The sequence below is a fragment of the Lepeophtheirus salmonis genome, chromosome 1, assembly GCF_016086655.4.
Source record: "Lepeophtheirus salmonis chromosome 1, UVic_Lsal_1.4, whole genome shotgun sequence".
Lineage (NCBI taxonomy): Eukaryota > Metazoa > Arthropoda > Copepoda > Siphonostomatoida > Caligidae > Lepeophtheirus > Lepeophtheirus salmonis.
In genome coordinates, this window is record NC_052131.2 from 47,357,735 (window position 1) to 47,383,887 (window position 26,153).

At 31.9% G+C, this 26,153-nt stretch overlaps 1 protein-coding gene across 3 annotated transcripts; it reads right to left on the reverse strand.

Moving 5' to 3' along the window:
- Positions 1-487: 487 nt before the first annotated feature.
- Positions 488-25,475, reverse strand: LOC121131829 (sodium/potassium-transporting ATPase subunit beta). 3 transcript variants are annotated; one of them, XM_040727228.2, is made up of 2 exons: positions 25,318-25,475; positions 488-3,315 (listed from the first exon to the last, which is right to left on the reverse strand). In XM_040727228.2, exon 2 carries the CDS (start codon positions 3,285-3,287, stop codon positions 2,292-2,294), a length of 996 nt encoding a protein of 331 aa, XP_040583162.1. In that variant the 5' UTR covers positions 3,288-3,315; positions 25,318-25,475; the 3' UTR covers positions 488-2,291. The 3 variants fall into 3 exon arrangements, with proteins under 3 accessions (XP_040583162.1, XP_040583160.1, XP_040583161.1); XM_040727226.2 differs by having other exon boundaries at positions 25,314-25,460; XM_040727227.2 differs by lacking the exon at positions 25,318-25,475 and adding an exon at positions 4,615-4,978.
- Between the last annotated feature and the right edge of the window lie 678 nt (positions 25,476-26,153).

Consider the following 26,153-nt stretch of genomic DNA (forward strand, 5'->3'; position numbering starts at 1 on the left):
GATGTATCATAATAAATTAAGGATTTAATAGAAGTATTTTATAAGGAGTGATTTACTAATTGATCAATTCATTATTATGAGGTTATATATGGTAAAATGTTCAGCAACCGCTTCTTTGATAACTTTTAAACTACATTTTCTACTCTTTTTGTATTACATTTATCGAAGCAAATTCCCCAGTGACGTCACAAGAAATCGAAAGAGACTTATTTAATAAATCTGCTGTATTTCCCCTACAAACCTTGTTACAGTATAAGTTTATCATATATCCGCTATAAATACCAAAACCCAAATTCCTTACAAATGTAGGTTTTATTATTGCAATTTAACTTTTTCACTCACTACACAATACATTCTGTATACTATATGAAAATTGTAAATAACTTATGAGACATTATTTTTTTATAAAAAGAAGATGTGAGATATATTTTTTTCTTCAAATAATCAATGTTATCATTAAACACTATTTTGTAATTCTTGACAGTTGTATTTTACAATATATTTTTATTCATATGCTATATATGGAATATAATTTGTTGGTTTAAAAAAAAATTATATATATAACTATTTGTGTTACAAAGCGGAAAGTAAAGATTAAACAAATAAATAAAACTTTTGTATATAATATTATATTAATAATGGATTTTGGCATTGAGAAAAAACAATAATACATTATTCCCCTCAAATACCAGATCATTGAGTGTTGTAGGTAATTGAATTTGTGTAATTCTTTTTGTGAGAAGACATAAGAGAAATCATCGAAGAAAGTAGGGATTATTTCTCCTCAATCTCAGGGTCTTGATGTCCAGCATCATCCATGCATAATGGAGTTGCAGTAAGATATTTAGTGTCCAATGTCTTCCATGATTTTTTATTTTGTTTGTAGAGTACAGTCCCATGGAATCAAAAGGCATTATTTAGTCGTAGTAATGAACATAGTAATTACATTAAATACTAAAATAGAATAATGACATATTAAAAATAGGTTTATATTATTATTTTATAAATTTGAAAGAAATTTAGTATTTAGCAAAAAGTCACTACTAATTTAATTATCAATATTATTGTTATTATTTTAATAGTAAATATTCATGCTGGATATAATAATTTATTCATTTTAAATCTACAAATTAGAACCCCCCCCAAAAAAAAAAAAAAAAAAAAAAATCAAAGTTTATACGTGAATAATTTTCACTTTTTCACAATATTCTTTTTGGTAAATTTCATAAATATTTTTTTTTTTCTGATTGTCTTCTTGAGTCCTACATATGTATTTTTTTAATACATGTTCTTCCTTTCCTAGCACATTTTGTACCCTGAATATATGTAGGGTGTGTTTCAAAAAGAAAAGATTATATATTTATAAGGAGTAGTTGGGAGGAGGGAGAAAAGACCCCCTTTTGTGTGTGTGTGAAAGGCGATAAACGAAAGCAAACACTTTTAATTCATGAAATTGATGAAAACGACGATTAAAGCATTTTGAGACATAGTTTTTGTTCTTGTGGTTTTTAAAGCCAAAAGCTTGCAATTTGTAATATCCATGTGGCAGTGAATTGTACAATTATGATTATTTAAATGACTAACAATAAAAAGTTTGATCCAATCCCTGCACATTTCATATATGTAGTTTTTTTATTAATTTTATAAATGTGTAAATGATATTAAAAAGTATGAGGAAAGGTAGAGATGATGACGTCACAGTGTTGCTCATGTTTGGAGAAGTTCCAAACTTTGACACTATTATCACAACAACAAAAGCGACTACCTTATCCATCTTAGTAGGCAGGTAGATAGGCTTCGATACATCATCATACGCTGAATTCGCCCTCATGAGTTTCTATAAGTTGTGTTTTCTTGCTAATATAATTGTACATAGAGTGTTCTTGTCCACGAAGAGGCAGTTGTTTATTGGTTTTGATGTAGCCTACTATTAATGAACTTCTTTCGTCTTCTTCTTCTTTGTTTCAAAAGTATTTTTCCCGCCGCAGGGTTTCATATCATATCATTTTTCAATATTAACGTATTCCTATTCTCTGTTGTATTTTGTAATTGAAGAATGTCACTAATATTTCACGACTAAAACGTTTTGTAGACAATGATTATTTTTTTTAAAGGTAGACTTAATTAATTTTATGTAGTATGTGTATGTATATATAAAAAATGCTTATGTAGAGTCTCAGAAAAGGTGATGTTTAGTTGATTGGTTTTTTTTTTGTTTTTTCATCTTCGATATCAGAATCGCCAGAGTTGAACCACCATAAAACTCGAGAGATATATCCAAATAAATGTAATTACTCAGGATTTGAAATGGTTTTTATTGTCATTTTGTCATGAAGCATTAATTCTAAATGCACAATGCCCAAACGATCCATTCGGCTGTATGCGATGTTTTCAGCCCATGCGCGGCATTCGATGTGTAAAAGTTGTCCAACGGCTGGCTCTAGGAATTGAACAGCCACAATAGGAGATAAATAATTGGGTTGGTTAAGATAGGGGAAATAGCGATCTGGAAATCCTCTTGAGGGAGGGTAGTAAGCGATTGGCCCGAGAGATTCAATATCTCCAGAATTTTCTCCACGACAGTGAATCCAGACTTGCTCTTTATTCTCCACAGTCTCTACATGTTCCTTCAACTCCTCGGGTGCATCTCCAGGGAATTCATCTGCCTTTGTATAATGTACGTTTTTGAGCCCATAAATGCGATTTAATTTAAGAAAAATGCAGGGTCTCCCTGAAGAGTAACCATGACCTTCCTCAGCACACTCTCCAAGCGTAGAAACGTCAAAACTGCAGATTGCATCCTCGCCATCTCCTTCCTTGCAGACTGTGCTATTGATAGGTTTATAGCTATCTAAGAATCTTTGAGATCGTAAGGCCCATTCTGAATAGCCAGGAATGCTTTTGTATGACTCTGAGGAATCCTTGTTGAAAATTATCATTGATGAGTCAATGTTTGCAAAATCTTGATAGGGACGGAGTCCCAGACCAGGAGATTTGCCAATGATCCCGTTTGCGTTCTGCCATTTTGGAGAATGATTATCAATTGTGAAGAAAAAAACAAAGAGCATTAAAAGCCAGAAAACCGATAGGAATATGTAATAGATGATATAAAAGACAATGATTTTGAGCCAAGACATAGGGGTTCGCCCCATAATTGCACCTTTTTCAGGATCATAGAGAAACCAACGAATTGCTTCAAGTCCATGGCGTTCCACAGGTTTAATCGCTGTACCGCCTAAGGTATTCGGATGCTCCAATGCAGCTTGTGGTCCACAACCTCGTCCCATTTTTTTGGACCTCTTTTGAAGATAGGATCTGAAATGATAAAGAAAATATGGGGGAAATATGAAGAAAGTGAGAAATAAACACATCAAAGGCTTTTCATTTTGAGGTAAAACCCTAGTGCACAACATTAAATAGGCACATAGATAGATTGACATTTAAGAGTGCATTTGTCTATGGAGAAATATTTGGAGGAGTTGCTTTAAGTATGTGCCTCAAATATCTGTTGCTTTGCTATACCTTTTTAAATTCCAGGAGAGCTCATAAAATAAAACATTTGTTCAATTGAGTAGATATGTCAAAGGAATTTCCCATTGCCCACATATATACCAGGCATTTTAAAGGAGCTATGACGTCTTTAATAGTATGACGTTGTCTACGCCATGAAAGTGAAGAAAGTTATGAGGGTTTGTGTATGGAAAAAACCCCTATGAAATTCTCTATAATATAATTCTTTAACTTGAATCAATATATATATTTTTTAAATAAGGAGATTTAATGAGTGAAATAGAGCAGCTGATGTCCTCCATGTTGTTGATGGTTAGGATTAACAATTATACTTAAATCCATTATTTCTTAAATTGATTTTGTATAAGAGAAAGCTTCTACATGATGTAGGAAATTATTCTTTCCCACACTTTATCTCTTCAATCATCTGTCCTTTTTTTTAAAAGAAAATTTAAAATAGTTGTTCATGCTCATTTGCAAAAATTTGGACACATAGGTAGCGATAAAAACATCAAGTACGCCCTATATAGTAGGTAGGATAGCTTGCCCTTCTTATTACAGAGGTAGTAGTTTTCATGAAAGCCTGAAATAAACTGCCGCCAACTTTTCCCCTCTCACATACATATTCCTCCTCTTATTCTTCTTCCCCACTCTTCTTCTTTAACAACTGCCTACATACCCACTTAAACACTTATACATATATAATCCGTATTGTATGTATTTATAATTTTTTGAGTATATCAAAAAGTACATACATGCTGTGAAAATAAAATAAATTATTTAGTATAGTTTTTCCTCAAATGACACGAATGTTTTTTTAAAGGTTGGCGTCTGATCCGCTAAATAACATTTTTGAGAGAGGGAATACGTTGAGAATGATTGTAAGGAGTTATGGGCTAACTCCATGACCCTAGATTGATTTGTAAGCAAGAGGGGATGTGAAATAAGTAATTATCCTTGGTAGAGTTCAAATATTGCATCATTTAATTATACTACGAAGAGGAGGAGAGAAAGAGAGTCAAAAGGAAAGGAAAGGAAAATATCCATCGAATAAACGATACATGTACTCTTATATATCTATCTGTCTATCTATGTGTTACTTACTTGTAAGATCACAAAATGTAATTTTGTTTTATCAAATGAATGATCACTAATTATATTTAAATTGTAGTTTATAAAATCTCTATAATCACAAAGGGAGGATGATGAAAAAATGGGGGTTTTTTTTTGTTGTTTTTTTAAGGGCAAAGCACTCACGGATTTCACTAATTTGTATATTGCTAGGATTCAATATGTTGTTTTTTTATAAGTGTCTATGAATGTATGGTAGTCTCTCAATTGTAAACTAACACATACAAAAAAGTGTTTCAAAGGAGAGAGAAAGTGATGGGATGGGATGGAGGGAGACTTTGAACTAAAATCTGAGCCGTCTGCGATAGAAATGAACCTTAGTGAATACAAAATAATAAAAAAGAGGAAAAAGAAATTTCGAAAGCCTTTTCTAATTTCTTCTCTCTTCTCGTTTCTTCTTTTTTTTTATTGGGGGGAGGAAGCCTCCTCAAGCAAGGAAAGCCAAAAATACATTATGTTTCAATTCTGTATATATAGTATCTTCATCAAAAATTGATTCCTTCTCTACTTATAGATATGATTTATTCAAATATATATTTGCCAAAATAAACTTGTAAAAAAATCTATTGCACTACTTTAAATAGAAAAAAACATTTATTAAATGTACATTTCAATTGAATTTACTTATTTGTTGAATATATATATATTTGTCAAATATGTAAGAAAAATTTTCTCTTATCCCTACAACCTTTTTATTGAGGCTGTGGGCACTATAGAGAGAGAGAGCGTGAAGGCGTGAGGCTGAAGAGGAGACAATATGGAGATGAGTTGATAATCTTTTTTTTTTTAATAATTATTTTATTTTGGATTTAAAAGTTTGTATGTTTTTTTTTGTTTTTTTGTAGCAGATGAAGAAGTGAAATAATTCATATTGACATAAAGCCTATTCAATCCTCGTTCGTTTTGCCTAATTACTTACATAAATAAGAATAAGTGACTGTTTCCTACGAAGTCTTTTGAAGGTCATTTATTGTATATTTTATTTCTTCTCTCTATATGGTACACATAGACAAATGCTAAAGTACTTGTTGATATTAGGCCATAGGACTAAACCTACATAGTCATCTTGAATATTCTTCAAATATATATGTTTATGAATTGCTTTCTAATCAGTAGGTAAGTGTAAGAGAGTCAAGACTTTACATACGTAAATATGTACTTAAAAAGGTATTATTTGAAAAGTATTGGTTGATGAAGCAATGAGAGGCTTTAACGAGAACACGGATCCACTTAAAAATTGTGTCAATACAGAATGGGGCACACAACTTGGAGTAGCATTTAATTAAGATTGTATCTTCTTTATTTTTAATTACAAGGTTTCATTACCCAACCAAAGGACAGCTAAAACAATTTTTTTTATCTAATGCCTCTAAGTGTCAAAATGCAACAGCAAAAAAGGCCTTTCGGATGCTATCTTGTCTGGGACAGTGTAAGTGTAAGTACTGATAAGGCTGTAGAGACCGTTTCATAACCATAGGGACTGCCTACAACATCAAGAAGTCTATTAAAACCCTATTCAGCCAAGAAGAACCAAAATTTAACAATATGGCTGACTTCTGGATTGCCTCCATGTGCCCTCCTCCAGCCTTAACTAGACATTTGAGGCGTCATAGAAAAGAACATCTGTTGCACTTCTCATCAAAATTCGAATTTGATCCTAGCTGACAGCGTGGTACGCCATAGACTTCATCGTCAAGAGCTGCAAATCATTTCGTCCGCTTGTCAAGGCTGTTATTCCTTGTGAATAAAATATAAAAATAATAAGATAAGATAAAGAATATAGTATTTAAACTGATCACAAATGGGTTTTGAGTTGTCTTTTCTGGATTCTATAAAAATTAAGTTTTTTGTAATTTATTACTGTAAGTTTTGGGTCCGCATTCTGTACATATTATGAATTAGAATTAATGGTGAGTGGTGGAGTTTAAAAATATTTTATTTTTTTAGATACAAAGTAATAATCCTTCAAAATAAGACAAAACAGTTGGACTCCAAAACAAAATTAACCATTAAGGAGATCAAGAACGGTTGCAAAACTTTTTGCCTCACTTACTCAAAGCTAGCTGGTTCGACTCCAACCAAAATTTGCCATGAAATACCAATATATATTTACTAATGTTTGAATCAATCTAAAAAGTTTATACAAGTCAGTATTTTTCCACAAATTGTATTTGAGTGTGATCCTTCGAATGCTGCAATTTGCAACAGTTTTTTAAGGTAGAGTAACGGTTTTAACAGTTAAAACAATTGAATTAAAGTTTTTGTTTGTTTTTTTCAAAGTATTTAATTATTAACATTCAATGCAACATGTGTCTAAATTGAAAAATAGCAGATTACAATATAATAATATTTAAAGTCTTGTGCGTATTCCATCACTAAAGTTGTATCAAAAATGGCTTAGAAAGCGGTTTTTTCTAGTTGATAATCTGCTATCATTATCATTTAATGCGTGTGCTCATAAAGAATGAAGAGTTACAATGAGGGTTTGCTTGGGAGTTAAAAGTGTAAGTCTTTGTTTTCCTGTGAGTAGAATTTAGTATCGACATCGGAGTAATTCCAGACTATATGTTCTTGCAATGTGTGGAGTGGTATTTGTGTGTTTATTTACTTCCATTCACAACTTCTCGCTGCTAATTTAATGAAACATCATGACAAATAAGCCGCTTTTTTCTCAAAACTTCTTCATTTTTTCAGGGTGTCCACGTAATTGTCTGTTCCTTTTATTTTTTCATATTTTATGCTTCACTGTTCATCACTATGCGATTTTGAAGAGTAGAAAGGAAATGAGTTTCTAATGTGTTCTTATATTTTTCCTCATTCATCATTTCTATAATATGTATCAGACACCCAGGACCATTTCTTTTTTTTTTTCTATCCATCAAAGTTGTTTTTTAGATGGTGATTAAATATTTCATCAGGATTTAGTTCCGTGTCTTACATCAAAGCAAAACTTATTCATATAATATGGAATTAATGTTCTTAAGTCGTCAGGTAATTCCCCTTAATTAAATCCTATAGAAAATATAAGGCTAATAATCAAAGCTAAGCTTAGAAAATGTGATTGTTCGTCCAGGGAGAAGCTAATTACAACTTTAATTCAGGTATAGTATCATAATGATGATTTCAATAAAATTTGGGTCGACATGGTTGATTCAATACCAGATTGAGTTAGAATGCTCAAAAATGCAAAAGGCGGACATATTGAACACTAACATGTAATATTTTTCATTTCACAAGTCGATTTTTAAAAAATAAAATAGGTTTTTCTGAAAAATGGTTTCCTTTCCATTATCCCCTTGCCCCAATTAATATGCATGAAACAGTATATTATAGAAAATGAGAAGTATCCAATACAACGAAAACTTCGTACTGAGCGCAACGATCTCAAAGACAGAGTGAATTTTCAATTTTGATACAAATATATTCACTGATATCAAAATATATAAGTTACAGTAAAAATAATGAAAAACTTACTACATTATTGAAAAATATTGTTCCTCTAAAAAATGAAATTTAAACCTCAAAATCACGAAAAAAAGTTGACAAAAACTATTGATTTTTTAACAAAAATCTACATTATAGTTTACTGGGTGCGACCTCTATTTAACAACCAAATGGGTTTTCTCCTAAGCTAATCAATTGATTTTGATAGAAATCAATACCAAATGAAAACTGATTAAAGAAAAAATTGTTATTCAATATAATCGTCTTGGCGTCAATAACGTCATCGACTCTACCCAAGAAACGGGACCAAGTTTTGATGACAGTCTCCTTTTTGTCATATTCTAGACATTGTCCCACATTCTGGACATCAGCTCGTACAAAAGAGGATCTGTTATTGTGTCTCTCAACTGTTCCCTACAAAAGTAAGTCCATGGGTTGAGGTCCAGTGAGCTCGGAGTCCAAATACTGGATCCAACAAATTCACAAAAAAAAAATTGACAACAAGGTCAACATTATCTTAGCAGTGTAGCTATTGCCACACACTTCCTGATCCGCGTTTTAGAACAAATGATATCCTGGTAATGGCTTTCATTAAAATGGATGACACATTACATATGATTTTTTAGAAATTTACAATGAAATCCTGATCCATATGAGAGTCTCCCCTCAACTTGTGATCAGCACGCTTTGCTGTTGATTCATAATCACCTCCAGGCTATTTCAGTTCCTTCCTGACTTTATGACTTTGAATTTCAACATTGTTTCGTCCGGCAAGAATCGCAACAAGGGCACTATGCCTTTTCTACGATTCAATCAAAAAAAAATCCTTTCATCAGTTGTTGTTGACGTCTCAAATTGTTCCTTATTTATTTTTCACATTTCAATCAATAATGATTTGATCTTCACCCATGAAATTATAGAGAACTGGAATAATCACGCAAATTTTTATTCCCACATGAGGGAAATAAAAAAGGAGTTGGTTGAAAAAGAAAGGAAAAAAAGAGTCGATGATATTTTTTACTCCCTTCCTTAAGGAGGGGATATAATTGCTTTTGGAACTATTCAATGTGTCTAGAATTCCATGAAAGAAGAAAAGAGAATGAACAGTCTCAAGGATCAGTATTTTTTTTTTTTTTTTTTTGTAATAGACCAAACTGTACAAAAATTTAGAACTAACACAAAATATAGCAATAACATGTCATATTTACTCTGGATTCAATCAATTTTTTTTTTTCAGTAGGGTATGATTTTCAATTTCATGACGGTTTACTTATCAATCAGGATTGGGTAAATATCCAAGGGCAACCATAGGGCGTTGGTTGGAGGACCTGTAGTCCCCCACCCCAAATTAAGTAATTTTTGCTATTTACTAGAAAAATTAATATTTGAAATTTAATTTAATTTTGCAAAAAAAATTCCAAAAAATGTAACATTTCAAATGTAACTTAATTTTTCAAATTTTTTTTCCAAAAAATTTAATATTTGAAATTTAATTTCATTTTTCAAATTTTTTTTCCAAAAAATTATAATATTTGAAATTTAATTTTCAAAACAAATTAATTTTCTATGAATAGCTATATATTTATAAATTTTTCTCCAAAAAATTATTGTTTTCGGAATGCTGTGGATTTTTAAATTTTTTCAAAAAAAAAAAAGTAATTTTTTGAGAATAGCTATAGATTTTTGAAATTTTTTTCCGAAAAATTTATTATTTGTAATTTTTTTCATAAAAATTAAATAATTGAAATTTTTTGTCAATAGGTTTGGATTTTTTTTTTCATAAAATTTAATTTTTGAGTAGTATTGTGAAATTTTTTCGAAAAAAATTCCAAAAACCAAGCCCCTGCTCCCTCTCAAAAAAAAATCGATATATATATATTTATATAATCTTGTGGACACCCTAAAATCGGTTTATAGATTAAGGCCAAAAAAATTGGTTCACGTTTTGAAAATGATTAAATACCGGTCTACGATCAGAACTCGAATATTGTTCCAAACCGGTCGAAAAAAATTGCTCAGGACCGAATGGAAAAAACAATTCGTTCTCTGACTGAGTCTCAGCACTAATAAATACGTATATAAATCTTGAAGAATGATTATTCGTGGTTCATGAAACAGAGGGAAGGGAAGAAAATGAGGCAAAAGAAAATCAATTCAAAATGTTCTTGAGTTATGGATCCATAATATTAAATAATTCGGGGTAAAGATGTAAATAAAAATATTTGGACAGAGAAAAATGATGGCCTTTTTTTCCTTCCCCGTGTTTATACTTATATTTTTTAAGCGTTGATAGATGAATCGGAATTATTGACTTAGAATGTATATACAATATACACTGTATACCATATATATGTAAATGGGGGCGTAACTAATAGAGAAAAACGTAAGAGGTGCATCATACATCGTTATATTTGTAAATATTAAGCATTTTTTCCATGTGCGAATTTTATTCATAGTTGCCAGTCGTAAAAGTGTTCATTTTTTTATTCAAAGACTGTTATTATCATATTATATATAATTCTTCACATAAGACAGGGTGTTACTTCCCTAACACAAAAATATACAGGGTATTTTCTTGTCAGCTGTCGATGATTTTGCTTCTTTTTTTCCGAAGCAGTGTTCTTGAACGTTGATTGCGTGAACTCGAATTCCCTCTTATTAAGCAATGAACAATTTACGAAAGTTAAATTAAAATAATTCCATAGTGGGGAAGAATTGGGAAACTAATTTTTGGGTTTTTTCTTCTGAGAAAAGGTTGCGTGATATATATGGCAATAGCTAGTGATGGGTCTATGGATGAGCACGAGGAGAGGGCGGGAGCAGGTCATATGGTACTATAGATAAAATATATTTATATTTAAAAATCAGCAGCCTATTATGCTATAAATACAAAACCTGTATATATTAAAATTGCTTCTTTATTTTTTTTAAAAGAGGGAACTTTTTTAATTGTTTTAAAATGAATAGTATTTTGTAAAAGCTACCAATATTATGGAGTTTTCTTTTTTTAAATCTTTCTTTTTGTATGAATTGCACCTGTTTGACTTCGAAAAAAAATTAAATTATGTACAATGATGATAAAACGTATAAAATATGTGGATATTACGTATCGCTCAATCTTTTTTCTTCTAAATAGAGAAAGGAGGAGAAACCCCAAAATGGAATGTAGTTAGCTAATTATCCTTCCAAACTATTAGACTTCTCTTCATTCAATAGTTGGGAATTGTTCACAGGTGAACAAGAACTGCTTCTAATTCAGCCAATCAGCGTTCTTAACATTCATATATATAATGAACTGGAAGAAAAATCGACAGCTGACCTGAAAATAAATAGTAAGTATTTGTGATAGTAGCATAAGGCCGTGCTTTTATGAAAAGGGGCGCAGGTCGTACAGCAAATCCAATTTTTAACATTCTTAGTACTTACATCTATAGGTGCTAGAACAGGGAGCCAATTGAAATGGAGCATGTGTCTTTTTTTTATTTATAATTGTGAGTAAGCAAAGCATAGATGGCACTATGAAAATTCTTCTGAGCATGCCCCATTTTTTTAAACGACAAGTTACAGTCTGTCAAACCACTTTGTAAATAATATATTTTTTTAGTCTGCTCATGGCCTATTGGTTCTCACATTTTAAAAACAATAACAATGAAATGCTGGGTGGTTATGTGTTACCAATATTTTGATGATATTTATATTAAACTACTTTATTGGTTCCAATAAACCTATGTACATCACTTAAAAATCTGCACTGTTTCTCTTTTTTCCATTCGGGAGTGGATAAAGCCCGGAACAGACATTAGTAGAAACATTTAACAGCAGAAAAAGAAATACATCATTACTTTTGATATACATAGTGATATTCATAGAGACAGAAATACATAGAGGAACTTGAGCAAATTTTCAGCTGAAAGGGTTTAATAGGACGTAACATTTTTTTTTTTCTTACATTAATAATAATTAGCAATTTCTAATAGAGAAAGGATATTCAACTCTGATTTACTCTGCTGATGGAATAATAAAAAGTTAGGCGATCAAGTTCATTATTTTTACTGATGTTAAGCATATAATACACCAGAGATGAAATAATATACAGTAGTACCTTGACATACAAGTTTAATTCGTTCCTGGACTGGAGTTAGTAAGTATTTTCATTATTTAAATTTATACCAAAGGAAATAATTAAAAAAAAAATAAACTCTCGCGTTCTGTCACCTTCTCTCAACGAGCTCTTATCTTTATAATATTCGTATTTTGGGTTGTTCCAAGGTATCACTGTATCTACCCATTGCCATAGCAGACGTTCATTGCTACAGACTGAATATTAAAGCTTTACTATGCCGAACAGCCAATCGAATCTCTTTTGTCATCTCTATGGTTTTCGTTCTCTTTGGTATTACCTATAGCTTTAAACCAAGTAGCTAAATGCGACTGTTAGCCTGAGGGAATAGTATGTTCGGATTTTTCCTATTTTAAAAAAAAAAAAATTGTAAGATGTCGTTTTTCTTATGACGTCATTCATTTATTGATACTGAAGACTATCACACAGGTTTATCTATGATCCAATCTTTATAATATTTATACAGTAAAGTGGAGTTAGTTATTTTACTTTTTAGTTAAAAATTAATCATGTCCGATGCTAAGATTACTTTATCGGAGTCATCTGAAATTGGTTTAGTCTTTAAGCTCTGCAATCTGTCCTTTAAGGAAGCAGAGGAGCTTTTTGATTTTGCTAAGACTCATTTTGAATGAAACGGAAATTCTTCAAAAACTTCGTCAATCTCTTCCGATCATTTTCCCTGCAAGGATTGTAAGGCTTTACTACCGACTGTCGGAGACCTAGTTGAACATTCTTGTCTTCATGTTTTGGAGGAGTTTGATTCCTATCAGGAGGTCCCTGAGGAAGATGAATACTGTGAATTTGAGGAAGGCAGTCTATCGATAGAGTGTTTTCCTTCGAAGTTGTCCATTGTAAAATGATGGTCAAATTTAAGAGACTCCTGCTCTCCTATCCTCTGAGAATTCAATCAATATTTAGACATTCATACTTATGCTTCAACGTCCGGATTTGCATCTCTTTTTCAGGTGGGAGGTTCGAGCTAGGAAAATGGTCTTGAGAAGAGATAAAATACAAATCAATATGCCTAAAGGTATAACTTTTGATTAAATTATTCGCAAATTTGCCAGTACCATCTCTGAAGAATGAAATCAGGAGAGCTGAAGGCAGCGTTTCAGCATCGCTATTGCAGGGTGAGTCGTTTCAATGCGCTTCAAAATATCATTATTATTATTAATTCCCCAATTCCTTCGTATATCCTGAGATGTGAATTTTGACCTATGTGTTCCTGAAATTGCACATAGTATGAGGATTCTTCATGAAAAGATCCTCTCCGGTAGTGATACATATGTGAAATTAGTATCTTCCCATAAATGAATCCTACACTAAGAGCAAATGAAAGCTTTACATCAAACAAGTTGACAAGAAGGAACACAAATTCAAGTATAGTTTATATACTTTATTTCTTTTAATTTATTATGGAATATATATCTGTCGTCTGGGGTAAATTCTAGAAACTTAATAAATTCCGAATTTAATAACGGCCTCTTCTATAGCCTCCCCTTGAAGGTTTTATCAACATCTGTCACCTGTAGTCTGGGATCCATTTTCCCCCTTTTTTGTCTAAAAAAATGAGCATTGCCCTTGCAGACTAGCATTGAGTTGTCCGAACTTCCGATTTAACCTCATGAATTTCCATTAATTTATCTACCTCCGGACAAATTATTAAATGAAGGATTTAAAGATGGAGTCTTGAAGTTTGAAGCATCATCATAGAAAAAAAACTCAATTCATCCCCCTCAAGGACATGTTGGTAAATTTTAGGATGGAACTCCTCCAAAGCATAGAAACAGGAATGTTCAAGTGGGTATCATCCGACAGTGGGCAGCAAAGTCAAACAGTACCTCTAGGCGTCCTTTGACTAGTAGAGTTCCTCTATAAAATTACTCATGATATGGTCAAAAAGCTCAGTTGCTCCCTCGAAGGACAAGTTGTAGAGCCGTCAAAGTAGACCCTTCTCGGAAGACTCCCATACATTCATTTTTGATGCGTCGAGTGTGCCGTTATATTAAAAAAGAAAAGGTATCCCTATGTAAACAGTATAAAATATGATTTGACCTAAACGCCTACGAGATTTCAATCATTGTTACACACTAGCACTTCATATTTTATACAACTTTTAACATATTTTATTGTATACTAACGGAGGGTGTACGCATTCCCGTGCAAAAAAAGAAGAAGAGAAACAAAGAATGAAGGTTGAAAAAAAAGAAACAGAGAGAGGAATGTAGAAGGAGACCAAAGGAGAAGAGAAGAGGAGAGAGACCGAAAGAAGGAAAGATATATAAAAAGAGAGAAGGGAAAATAATTATAAAAGAAAAAATATGTTGATACGTTTAGAGAACTCCCTGGCTCATCATGTCATTATCAGTGTTGTGTCAATCCTTATGTAGGACCTAGGACCACGGTCTAGTCCAATTTGGTCCCATCCAGTCTAATCTCACTTGTCGGTCCTTAAAGAAGGTAAAATCGATCCTTTGTGACGCCAATGAGGGTGTTTTTTCTTTTTTTAATTATTATGTAATATAATAGAATAAATTATATAACTAAGGAACAATACAATATGTTCGCATCATAACGAAAAAAATCATATTTTTCGCAAGATAGTTGCAATATTTCATATACCTTATTTGGCTTAATAATCTATTGATATTTTTAAGCAAAATTCCAAGGACTGATGGTTAAGAGCCGGTCCCAATAATAGACAGTCAGAAAGACCGATATATTTAGTCTAGACCAAATTAATAAGGATCGACAAAACACTAGTCATTATTGGTTTTTTCTCAAGCTGTTATTATTAGTCTTTCATTCTTCAGGAGAGAAAGTCTAAGTATTGAGTGAGTAACTACGCGTGAGTGTGCTCATGAATAAGTCCATGCAATGCCGAGTACTACCGCTAGTTGAATAATAATTCTATAGTTAGAAAGAATTGATTTTTGGTACTTTTTTTTCTATTTCTTTTAGGATGAAAGGATGTGAGATTCCTACAATGAAGGTAACAACTGCTTAGTGGGAATACCATTGTGACATAGTAATAAAAATGTATTGTTAGGCCGGTTTGTTTCCCATCTTTTTGAATCTTGATTACGGCTAGTTCAGAAAAGTTGGAATTTGGTAAGGAAATAACCTATGCAACATTTTATTTTCCTACGACTTCATTTTTAAGTTTCAAAGTTTGAAAGGAGGTAAAAGTTATTTACTTCGTAAAATTAAGACTCCAATAAAGTAATAATCCTTATTTTAGATCAATTAATAATAATAGACATTATTCTAATCTAAAAAAAAGTTTTTTTAAGCAACCCTATGGAGCAAAAAGAGAGAATATTGTAAGAAAAATTGGATTTTTCCTTTTTGAAAATGTAAAAAAACCTTTTTCCGTAATTTTTATAGGTTAAAAAATTATTTAATGCAAAATAACTAAAAATGTATTGTTAGTATCATTATTCATTAAAGTAAAGAGTTTTTGTTTTGCCTTTTGCACTACTCGTAATCGAAATTCGGAAGAATTTGAAAATTAAACCGGGCTTTCGTTCCTTCCTTATAACTGGAATAAAAATAGGTCTTCATTAGTTTGTTATATTACATACTATATACGTTTATATTTTTTTAAATGCGAGAATTGATTTTGTATAGGGTTTGTGTACTATGTGGCTTTGAATATTTATATTCTTTCATGGTTTATATTATACATAGATAGATTTAAATGTAAATAAAATAAGAGTCGTGGTTTCATTCTAATAAAGGCTTCTAATCAAAGTAAAATATATCTTTACTGTTTCATCTTTTAGTTTGTCTCCACAATTAAAGCTGTATTGATTTCATGGATGTGTCCTAGTTTTACTAATTAGTTTTTTCTTTGCATTTACTCACGTTTGCATGAAGTGTACTTATTTATATTGTAGGTACAGAGTTCATCCTCTATTTAACAAGTAATACGACTTTTACTTAGATGGATTTTCTCCTAAGCTAATCAATTTTCATAAAAATCAATACCAAATGAAAGCTTAATAAAAAAATTATTAATCAAGATAATCTCCTTTTACGTCAATAATGGGATCGACTCGACCTCAGAAACGGGACCAGGTCTTGATGACTGTCTCCTTTGGCAAATTTTGGAATTCCTCCCGGATACTGGACATTGCTCGGATTTTGTGGTGCAGGAAGGTATGTTGGTGTGACAGTCAACCGTTCCTTACACAAAGAAGTACATTGGATTGAGGTCAGATGAGCTTGGAGTCCAAACACTGAGCCCAACAAAAATCTGACAACTAGGTCAACGTTGTTGTTTTTTTAAGTTGAGCTCCTCGTATCTTGTATGATTTGTATAGAAAATATCATCCACACACTTCCTGATCAGTCTTTCAGAACAGTTGAGATCCCTGACAATACCCCTCATCAATTTGGATGGTTCATCCTCAAATTTGTAATGAAATCCTTATCCCTCTGACAGTCTAACCTCATCTTGTCATCAGCAGGCTTTGCTGTTGATTCATAATCACTTCTAGACTCTTGAATATCCAGACAAAGGATTTGTCCAGGTTTAAGACGTTTGCAATTTCAAAATTGTCTGGTGCGGCGTGCACTAAGAACACTTTCATGGCATTTTTCACGATTGTGGAATAAATACTTTGTTGAACCTTGTCATTTTTTGAACTGACGTCATGTACTTCTAGAATGCTGCCAAATTAACGTACTACCTGTGCATGCGCAGCTGTTGCATGAACTCAAAGTTCCTCATTAAATAAGGGCCGCAGGTTCTATGTACTTAATTTACTTTAAAATAAATGTACTCTTGTGTGACACACCTTCTGAAATAGTATTTCAGTCACATAATTGTTTTATAAGGGTGACCTATGCCGTTTGAAAGACATTTACAAGAGGATTCAAATAAGATTTATATATTTATTTAATCGCAGTTTGAGTATTCATTTAAAAGGTTTGTCATTATAACCAAAATTAAATAAGTTTATTAGTAACAAAACTATTGATTTGAACTATTTATAGTTTATTTATTGAGTCAAAAAGTAATTTATAGGGGTTTGACTGGTTCAATTAGAATTAGCTATTGTTGAGCTTATAGCACTTCTCGACAATTATTGAATAATAATTTCTTAGTTGTTAAAAATTGGCTAGCTAATATCAAATGATTTCTGGCCTTCTGTTTTATTTATTTTCGTGTGAAATGTTGCATGATACAATAAAGGTAATTACGTGATATAAAAAAATCAAATCAATTATTATTTGTAAATAAGTTGTATTACAAATCCATTACGAAATATTATTCTGCAAAAATATTATCGTCAATTGTTCTTAGCAGGATATAAATTTTATCAAAGTCAAAAGCTGTACAAAAATATACCACTACACATGGCTAACATTGACCAATACATACATTAATTAATTATTTTTCAAGAATTTTAAGAGTATATTGACACCATTTAATACTTTTAATCCTTCAAATCTTAAAAATTCGGATAAAAATAGTCTGGAGTACCCACATTCCAAAACCGACACTGCTTCAAAAGACATGGAATCGAAACTTCAGTCTCTATTTGGAATCGATTTCTTATTTTGAAGCCTTGTGATTAGACAATCAAAGGCTTGAAACTTAAGTTGAACTTGAAGGCTAAGACTCACGACTAGGATTGGACTCAAAGCTGAGACTTGCGACTTAACTAGGGATTGAGGGCAACGACTCACGAATAGAAAAACTAAGATTAGAGAGGTAAGACCAGAGACATTATAAGATTTAAATTTCCTCACAATCGTTTCAATTTATTTTTGGGGGTTTCTTCATGGTACATTGGAATTGTACAAGCTTAGAATGTAATACCCACATAAAATCTTTTTCGCAGTCTACAGAGTGGAGACCCAATCCTTGCAGTAGAATTCAATTACCTTTTTATCCTTGTCATTTTTAAACCAAACGACGGCTGAAACAAAAATAAACAAGTTTTTTTATATCTTAGCTCTCTAAATGTAAAATGACGGAGCAACAACAAAAAAAGGCAACGCTTGAGCCATCTTCTCAGCAGAGACCGTTGGCAACTCCATATGGACTGGCTACATCATCAAGAAGTACATCTCAGCGTCATACAGCCAAAAAGAACAAAAACTTATTTAGCAACAATATGGATGACTTGTGGAAGGCCTCCATGTGGCTTTCCTTCAGCCCTCACCTCAACCCCTTGGATGTTTAGTTAGGAGTATCTTTAAGAAGAATGTCTACCGCACATTTTACTCCAAATTTGGATTCGCTTCAACCTACATACCATCATGACAGTGTGGTACGACATGGCTGCGACCTTCATCGTCAAGAGCTGCCAGTTTGTTCGTGGGTGTAATGAGGGGGTTATTGCTGCTGCTTGTGAAGGAAGACATATTGAATAAAAAATATAACTAACATATCCCAAATATGTTTTTAGTTGTCTTTTCTTGATTTCAAAAAAATCAAAGATTTGAAAGGAAGTTTCTGGGTCCCCACACTGTATTTAATAATTATGTATCTGATTTGGTGCGATGAACAAACTCAAGGACTTGAATTTTGCAGCATAAGGTCTTTTTAAAGCCTCCAATTATGCTTAGAGTCAAACTTGTATTACTATTCTGTAATAACCAACCAAAATCATCATCAAAAGAGGAATGAACAACGACAATGTATAAATGTTTGCGTAAGAATTATTGTTTATGCAGATGATGATTTAATAGTGATTAATGAGAAGAACCCAAACAAAGTATGTATTAATATTGAACGTACCCATAATTGTATGGTATACAACAAGTATCATACTAAACAAATAATGATCGTTCTTTGTAAAAGAAATATAATTTATGGCTATTTTTTTCAGCTAGAGATCTATGCAAATATACTATTATTACATAGCCTAGCTAATACATTAAGAGTGTTTTCATGTATAAATGTTCATATATTGTGCTCAATTCTTTTATTAAATTTGAATCTTTTTTTTTAATCCAATGGCGAAAACTTTAAATATTTATAATTTATACATAAAATAAACATTTAAAAAAAAGGATATTTGCGTTCAAGGCCATTCATAAGCCACGTGATTATATTTTTTACATTATCTCTCCCCTTTAAATGCAAACTCCGGTTGTTTTTAAAGTATCCTTTTTTGGCTTCTTTTAGCAGGAAAAAAATAATTAGTCCATTTTTGTCAAATGGCAGATTTTTCAGAAAATACAGGGTGTTCCCTCTATTTCACATTCAACAGTAATTTAAAAAAACATGTTTTCTCCTAAAGTTATCATCCGATTTTTGTAAAAACCAATACCAAATAATGAAAGCTGAATAATAAAAATCAATTATCATCCAAAATATTCCCCTTTGACGTCTATCACGGGTACGACTCGCCTCAGAAATGGAAGCAGGTCGTGATGACAGTCTCCTTTGGCTGATTCCGGAATTCCTCCGTGATCCTGAGCATCAGCTCAGATTTGTTCTTGCAGGAGGATATATTAGTGTGTGGCTCAACTGTGCCCGTACACAATGAAGTACAAGGTCTGGTGAGCTTGGAGGCCAAACATTTGGTCCAACAGAGTAAAAAAAATTGGGGACTAAAGGAAACGTTTTCTTTGCAGCACGGCATGGAACAGAGTCATAATTACATCCAGACTCTCCCAGTTCCTTCATGGCTCTCCATAAAAAGGACCCATCTAGGTTTAAATAATTTTCAATCTCAACATAATTTATTTTGAAAAAGGAGCTTTTTTAGATGCCCTCTTGAGGCCCATTTGAAAGAATATTACTTTTTTTAGAAAACGGCACTCTTTTCCAAAAGGTCGATCCTTCAATTTTCCTGCCCTCTTCCCTATGCCTTCATTTATGCCATCCTTACATACTACTCAGGTGTATGTGGTTCTTAGATGACATTCTCTCCAAAAAGGATTGAGAACAATACCTCCACCATCCATCGACGCGTGGTTTGAGAGTTTAAAATTTTAATCTAAAATTAATTTCCTTTTCAAAGACCTAAAAATAAGATGCATACTAGCCAATTATCAATCTGAATAAAATGTATGTGTAAATAATGTCGTCAATGGAAGTTAAAATTCCAAAAGAGACTCAAAACACAAAACTATGAGAGTACAATCTATATAATTAAAGCAAACTTGATCTATGATACAACAATACAATCGAGCTTGAACGTTATATTAAAAGAAAAATGGGAGTTGTATAAAAACAGTCTGTAAAAATGAATGAAATTTTGCAAGCATTTACATCAACTCATCCTTTATACAAATCTATAATGTATAAAATATGTGTTGAGGACTCATTTTTGACAACAAGCATATGTAAGTAAAGTTCATATTAAAAAAGAAAAGAAAACTAAAGTACATTTTATAAAGTAAAAAATAATTAATTTGTATTTATTATTAGTTTTGCATAACAAGCGTGTGTAGCTAAAGCTCATCCAAATAGCTCTCTAGAGACTAATGAGACCCTAGAGATCCTATCACGTCATATTAAACAAAAGTTATTGAGATGTTACTATTATTATTTCATTCTTGAGGAGAGAGCATCTAAGTATTGAGTAACTACGTGTGAGTGTGCTCATGAAAAACGGAGAGTAACAATGAGGAGTTTTGGGGAGTTATCTTCTATATTAATAGATCAAAATTTGTCTATTCGTCAACACCCCATAACTCCGGGCAATATGGGGTACTCCTGCTAGTATTAGGATTAATCAAACTCATATCATATTGTATGTATGTAGAGGGTCAAACATGTTATTTTATACAATAATTAATTAAACACATGAGACGAGAGCAAAGCTACTTGACTCACATGATAAGTTGACCAATTTCTTGCAACTTTCAATGAGTTGTACTGCAAGACTTTTTGTGGAATCAAAAACTATCCGTGTTGCATTAGCTACGGCTCTTTAAAGATGTACAACCAATTTTGAGCTTTGACTCATTTTCTGAACTGACTAACTCAGATAAATTTTCTTCATGTTAATTCAATTTCTTCTGAAATTCAAGCATTCGCTTATATACTTAAGCCCATTTTATTTAAAGAAAATGTAATTATGGGGTTCATAAATAAGGTAGTCAGTGAGATATTAGAGTTTGAAGTCAATCAATAGCTGTGACAAGTTGGTAAAAGAAGCTGTCCTTATTAAAATTGATATTAAGGGTAAAGTAACATTAACTATTTAGGGTATGAAATTGGTTCTAAAAGTTGAATAGGTATTGTTTATTGGTGTTGAGACTGGGTCTAGCACCGATATTTTTATATTTTTAATTAAAATAATTTTTTTTTGGGTTCGGTCTTTAGTGATTTTTTCTAGACCGATTTGGACCGATTTTTAGATCCAGAACGTGGTCTCAGCCTGTGTACCGATTTTTTTTTTTTTTTTTTGGTCTCACTTTGTAGACCATTTTTTTTCGGTCTCACTTTATAGACCTATTTTTTTTATCTCAATTTATGGACCGATTTTTTTCGGTCTCATATATTAAGAGAAACCATTTTTTTTTTTCTAAATCAACTGTAATTCATTTTTTTTTTTCAAAAATCTCAAAAGTACATGATAAACTCTAGAACAAATACTTTATACATATAAGAGACGGCGGTATCACAATTAATCCGAGCTATGCTCTGTTTAAACTTCGTATAATGGCATTGTACTTAAAAAACATATAATGGCATGTTATGAACAATTTATCTGTAAAATCGGTGTATACCGATTTTTTTGGAACTGAAGTAGACCTAATTTTATAAAAAACCGGTCTATACTAAGCTCTTTTATTGGACCGAACAATTCGGTCCAACAAAAAATATAACGATCTCAGACCAGTTTAGGATTTCCAGACCGAAACCCAACACTATTGTTTATATTTGCAATGCTTATCTTAATAACAGTCCAGTAGGTATATTAACTATCAATTTATACAAGGCAAAAGACAATCTACATTTAGTTAGATGGGAACTAGTTATATATTTTGGAAATATGGAATCTTTCTCAAGGATACCCTTTAAAAAATACTTCTATACAAAATCTCTCTTTTTTTCTTTTTTTTTTCATTTTAGTGAAATAACAAGTTATCATTATTACACCAGAAATGTTGAAGCTCTCTAACATCGTGATAACAGGTTATTTTTATGTTGTAATAAATAAATGGGCGTATTAAATTTTCTATTTTATTAAACTACAATAAAAGGGCTGTCCCATAGCCCAAAAACGACATACCTGTAGTGTAAACGTTGTTATCCCACTATCATGAAAATTTAAACTGCATTATTTCTCGACTGTCGATTTATCTACACTTCTTGGAACTTATTAGTAGTTTTCTGGCCATTGATTAGTTAAATCCGAAAATTGATGTTATTTTGGACATGTTAAAAAAAAGAAACAAATACCAAGAAGGTAAACCTGACAATTTGAAGAATATTTAGGAGGAGAGCAGCTTATGACGTTTCATTAGATCAGCTACAATCAGTTGTGACGAGGGAGGATAAGAAAATGGAAATTAACAAGAATATTAGCAAGAATCACACCGATGTTAATCCTCCATTTCTAGGAACTCTCCCCAACGGAAAAATTTGTATTGCAAATGGCTGTCCTGGGATACATCCTCGCTCATAACTAAGAGGAAATCACTGTTCTTGCCTAATAAGATGTTATGCTTGTTCGTCCATCCGTGAGTCTTTTTCAATATGAATAGTTCAACATGTCTACACTCTAATGATAATTGATAATGGTTAATTAAGTGATTAGCACTTCTTCCATTCAAATTGCTGTCGAGTTTGTTTATTTTTCTTCAATGTTATATTCATTAATATTATTTATATTGTCTCTGGTTCGAACTCATTAGACATTAGAAAAGTGAGATTATTATTTACATTAAATAGAGGAAGGCGAGTCTTCTACCCGGCGAGCTTTAACCTACACAAATATTTCCAGTTTGAGTAATCCTAGGACAAACTTTCTATTAAAATTTTTCGTAGGCCATCTTCTTAACACCCTAAATTCTACTCTAAGTTCAACAAAGACCTACAGATATAACTCTGTAATAAATCCTCGAAGTTACTACTCTCCGCCTTTTATGAATGTTCAACCAGGTTTTGAATATAATTGAATGTGGTAGAAAAGGAAGTTCACTACGCATACCCTAAATAATAATGACAACAGCTTACGAAAAGAATATGCTTATTCAGATCCTTTTGGCTAAATATCTACGGATTTTGATTGTTTTTCTTTCCCTCTTAGAGAAAATGGTGCCAGATAAAATACACATCGCAATTTGTTAGATTTTTTAAGAACACAGCCAATAAGAGAAGGAAATGAAAGTTGATATTTTGTCGTCATCATATTATACAGAAGTGAAGTGGATGAATATTATACACAAGGGAGTCTTAGCACTCCATAAAGATATTGTGGCCTTGTTTCATAATTTAATTCTAATGATTTACTTTATTAGAAAAAGTTGAAAAATGGGATGAATATTTTCAAAGATGTGAGGCTTCTCTTCCGAAAAAAAACAACTCGTAAACATGTTCAATCATGAATTCATGTATATTTAGATGGATTGTAATTTTTTTATAATATATTTTATGATGAATAAAAGTCTAATTAATTAAAAAAGTTCTTAGAAACTTGTCATCACCCAAAATTCATATTTTTGCCAAGTTCTCAACTCGTCAAAAAAAGTTTGATTAATTAAAATATAAATATGTAAGAACATATTAATCTAAAGCAGTAGTTCTTATGCGGGAGGGGGGGGTATTGTTAATAAAGGTCTAGTATTAAACACTTTATAGTTTACTAGTGGTAGTAACCGGCAGTACCCGGAGCTATTAGGGTTCGTCGAATAGACACACTTTGCCTAAAAGATAACTACCCAAGAAATATTCAGTGTTATTCACCGTGCTATGAGTCATAACTCTATAACTAGTGTTGAATCGATCCTTATTTACGACCACGGTCCAGTCTAATCCCACTTGTCGGTCCTTAAATAAAGTAAAATCGATCCCTCATGACGTCAGTGAGGGTGTTTTTACTCTTTGTAATTATTCCGTTATATAATTATATAACTCAGTAACAATATAATATATTTGTATTATATCAAAAAATATAATATTTTTTGCAGGATATGTGCTATAATCTCAATACATATTTTGTATATCTCATTTCGCATAATAAACTATCGATATTTTTATGAAAAATTCCAAGGACCGATCCCAAAGACTGACTGTTCTAAGTACCAGTCTCAAGGATCGACGTTCTTAAGTACCGGTCCCAAGAACTGACAGTCCTAACGACCGATAGGACCGGTCCTAGGACTGGAGTGGATTAAATAAATAAGAACCGACACAATTCTAATTATGACTAATGAGGCAGGGACTACTTTAGTCTCTAGAGACCTACCTGCTTAAGCCTTAGCTACATACGCACGTTGCTAAGTGCAAAACACCTTCGAAGTTTGTTATTATGACTTCATTGTTATTTCTTAGATCAAAAATATGAATATGATTTATTTGAGTGAGAAATATATAAAGTGCACCCTCTGCATACAAGCTCAATACTACATGCAAAACGCCTAGTAGATTTCATCAATATGACTACATTGTTATTTCTTAGATCAAAAATATGAATATCATATATTTTTAATCAAAAATACATCTACACATATTCATCAATGAGTTATTGCCAATTTCCATCCATAAATTATCCTTATTCACCCAGTGGCTGCTTCACAAAATGCACTTAAAGTAGCCAAAATTAATTATCTCATAAATCACAATTACTCAATAACTTTAATGTTAAGATAACAGACAATTTATCTAGCTCTAAGATCCACACTTTTTGGGGGTGAAGGATTTCTCATGTGTGACTGCAGTAGATGCAAGAATCAGTGTTGGGCAAATAAATGTAAGTGGCTTTGAAGTACAGATACTTAAAACAGCAGTCATACAAATAAAAACTAATCTTTTAAAGATAAATAAATCAGTGAAAGTTTGCTATATTGACATTCCAAAATGAAGTCATCGAGGTAAAAAGATTAAGAACCACTGATCTAGAATAAAGTTCATGTACCACAATTAAAAGCAATGATTAAAAAAAAGCAAATTTATAATAACAGCAATTACCTACAGATGATACTACTTTTAGTACGGGAAGGGATGAGACTTGAGAGGAATGTTGTTTTTTTGTCTTTTTCATCAATTTAAGATAAAACACAATCCACAAGCATAGGAATAAACAACTAGGCCATAATAATTGAAAAATATTATTTTACCAACTTATCAGTTAGGCAAAGGCATCCTAATGACTCATTTCCTTCCTTCAATATTTAATCGCTAGGGAGTAGTGTTAGATCGGTCAAAAAAAACTAAAAAGACTGCAGTACCATCAGTCCGGTCTTAATCATATGTCTCAGTTTAAAGTCCGGTCCTTTTAAAAAATAAGACTGACAGGGGACAGAAAAAAAAAGACGGATTAAGAAATCAGTCCTTGGGCCGATCCAATATCACTAGGGAGGCAATTTAAAAGACTAAATACATTTTTTAAAGTTTGTCTTTGAACGGGAAATGTGAATTATCACATAACGTAACAGAAATAATAAACATTGAAACAGACTAATATTTATTAATTATCTTGATATTACGATCTTCAGCACCGCCTTATCTCGCTAACATGAAAATTTACAATGGACTTTTTGTCAGCCACCGATTCTTCTGTTACTCTTACACGTTGACTAGTTGAACTCAAATGAACTTTTTCCAAGTTTTAAAACAATTTGCTATTATTTTTAAAGGATAGTAACATAGTTGGTAAGAATTGCCCATCTACCCGTACATTTTGGGTTCTTTTATTTCTTTCTTTGCATGAGGAAAAGGTTGAGAGGTAAAATAAAGGTAACATCGTCTCAAAACTCAGAAATTATCCTTCCCAAAATAATGATCTTCTATTAATTAAAAGATAGTTGT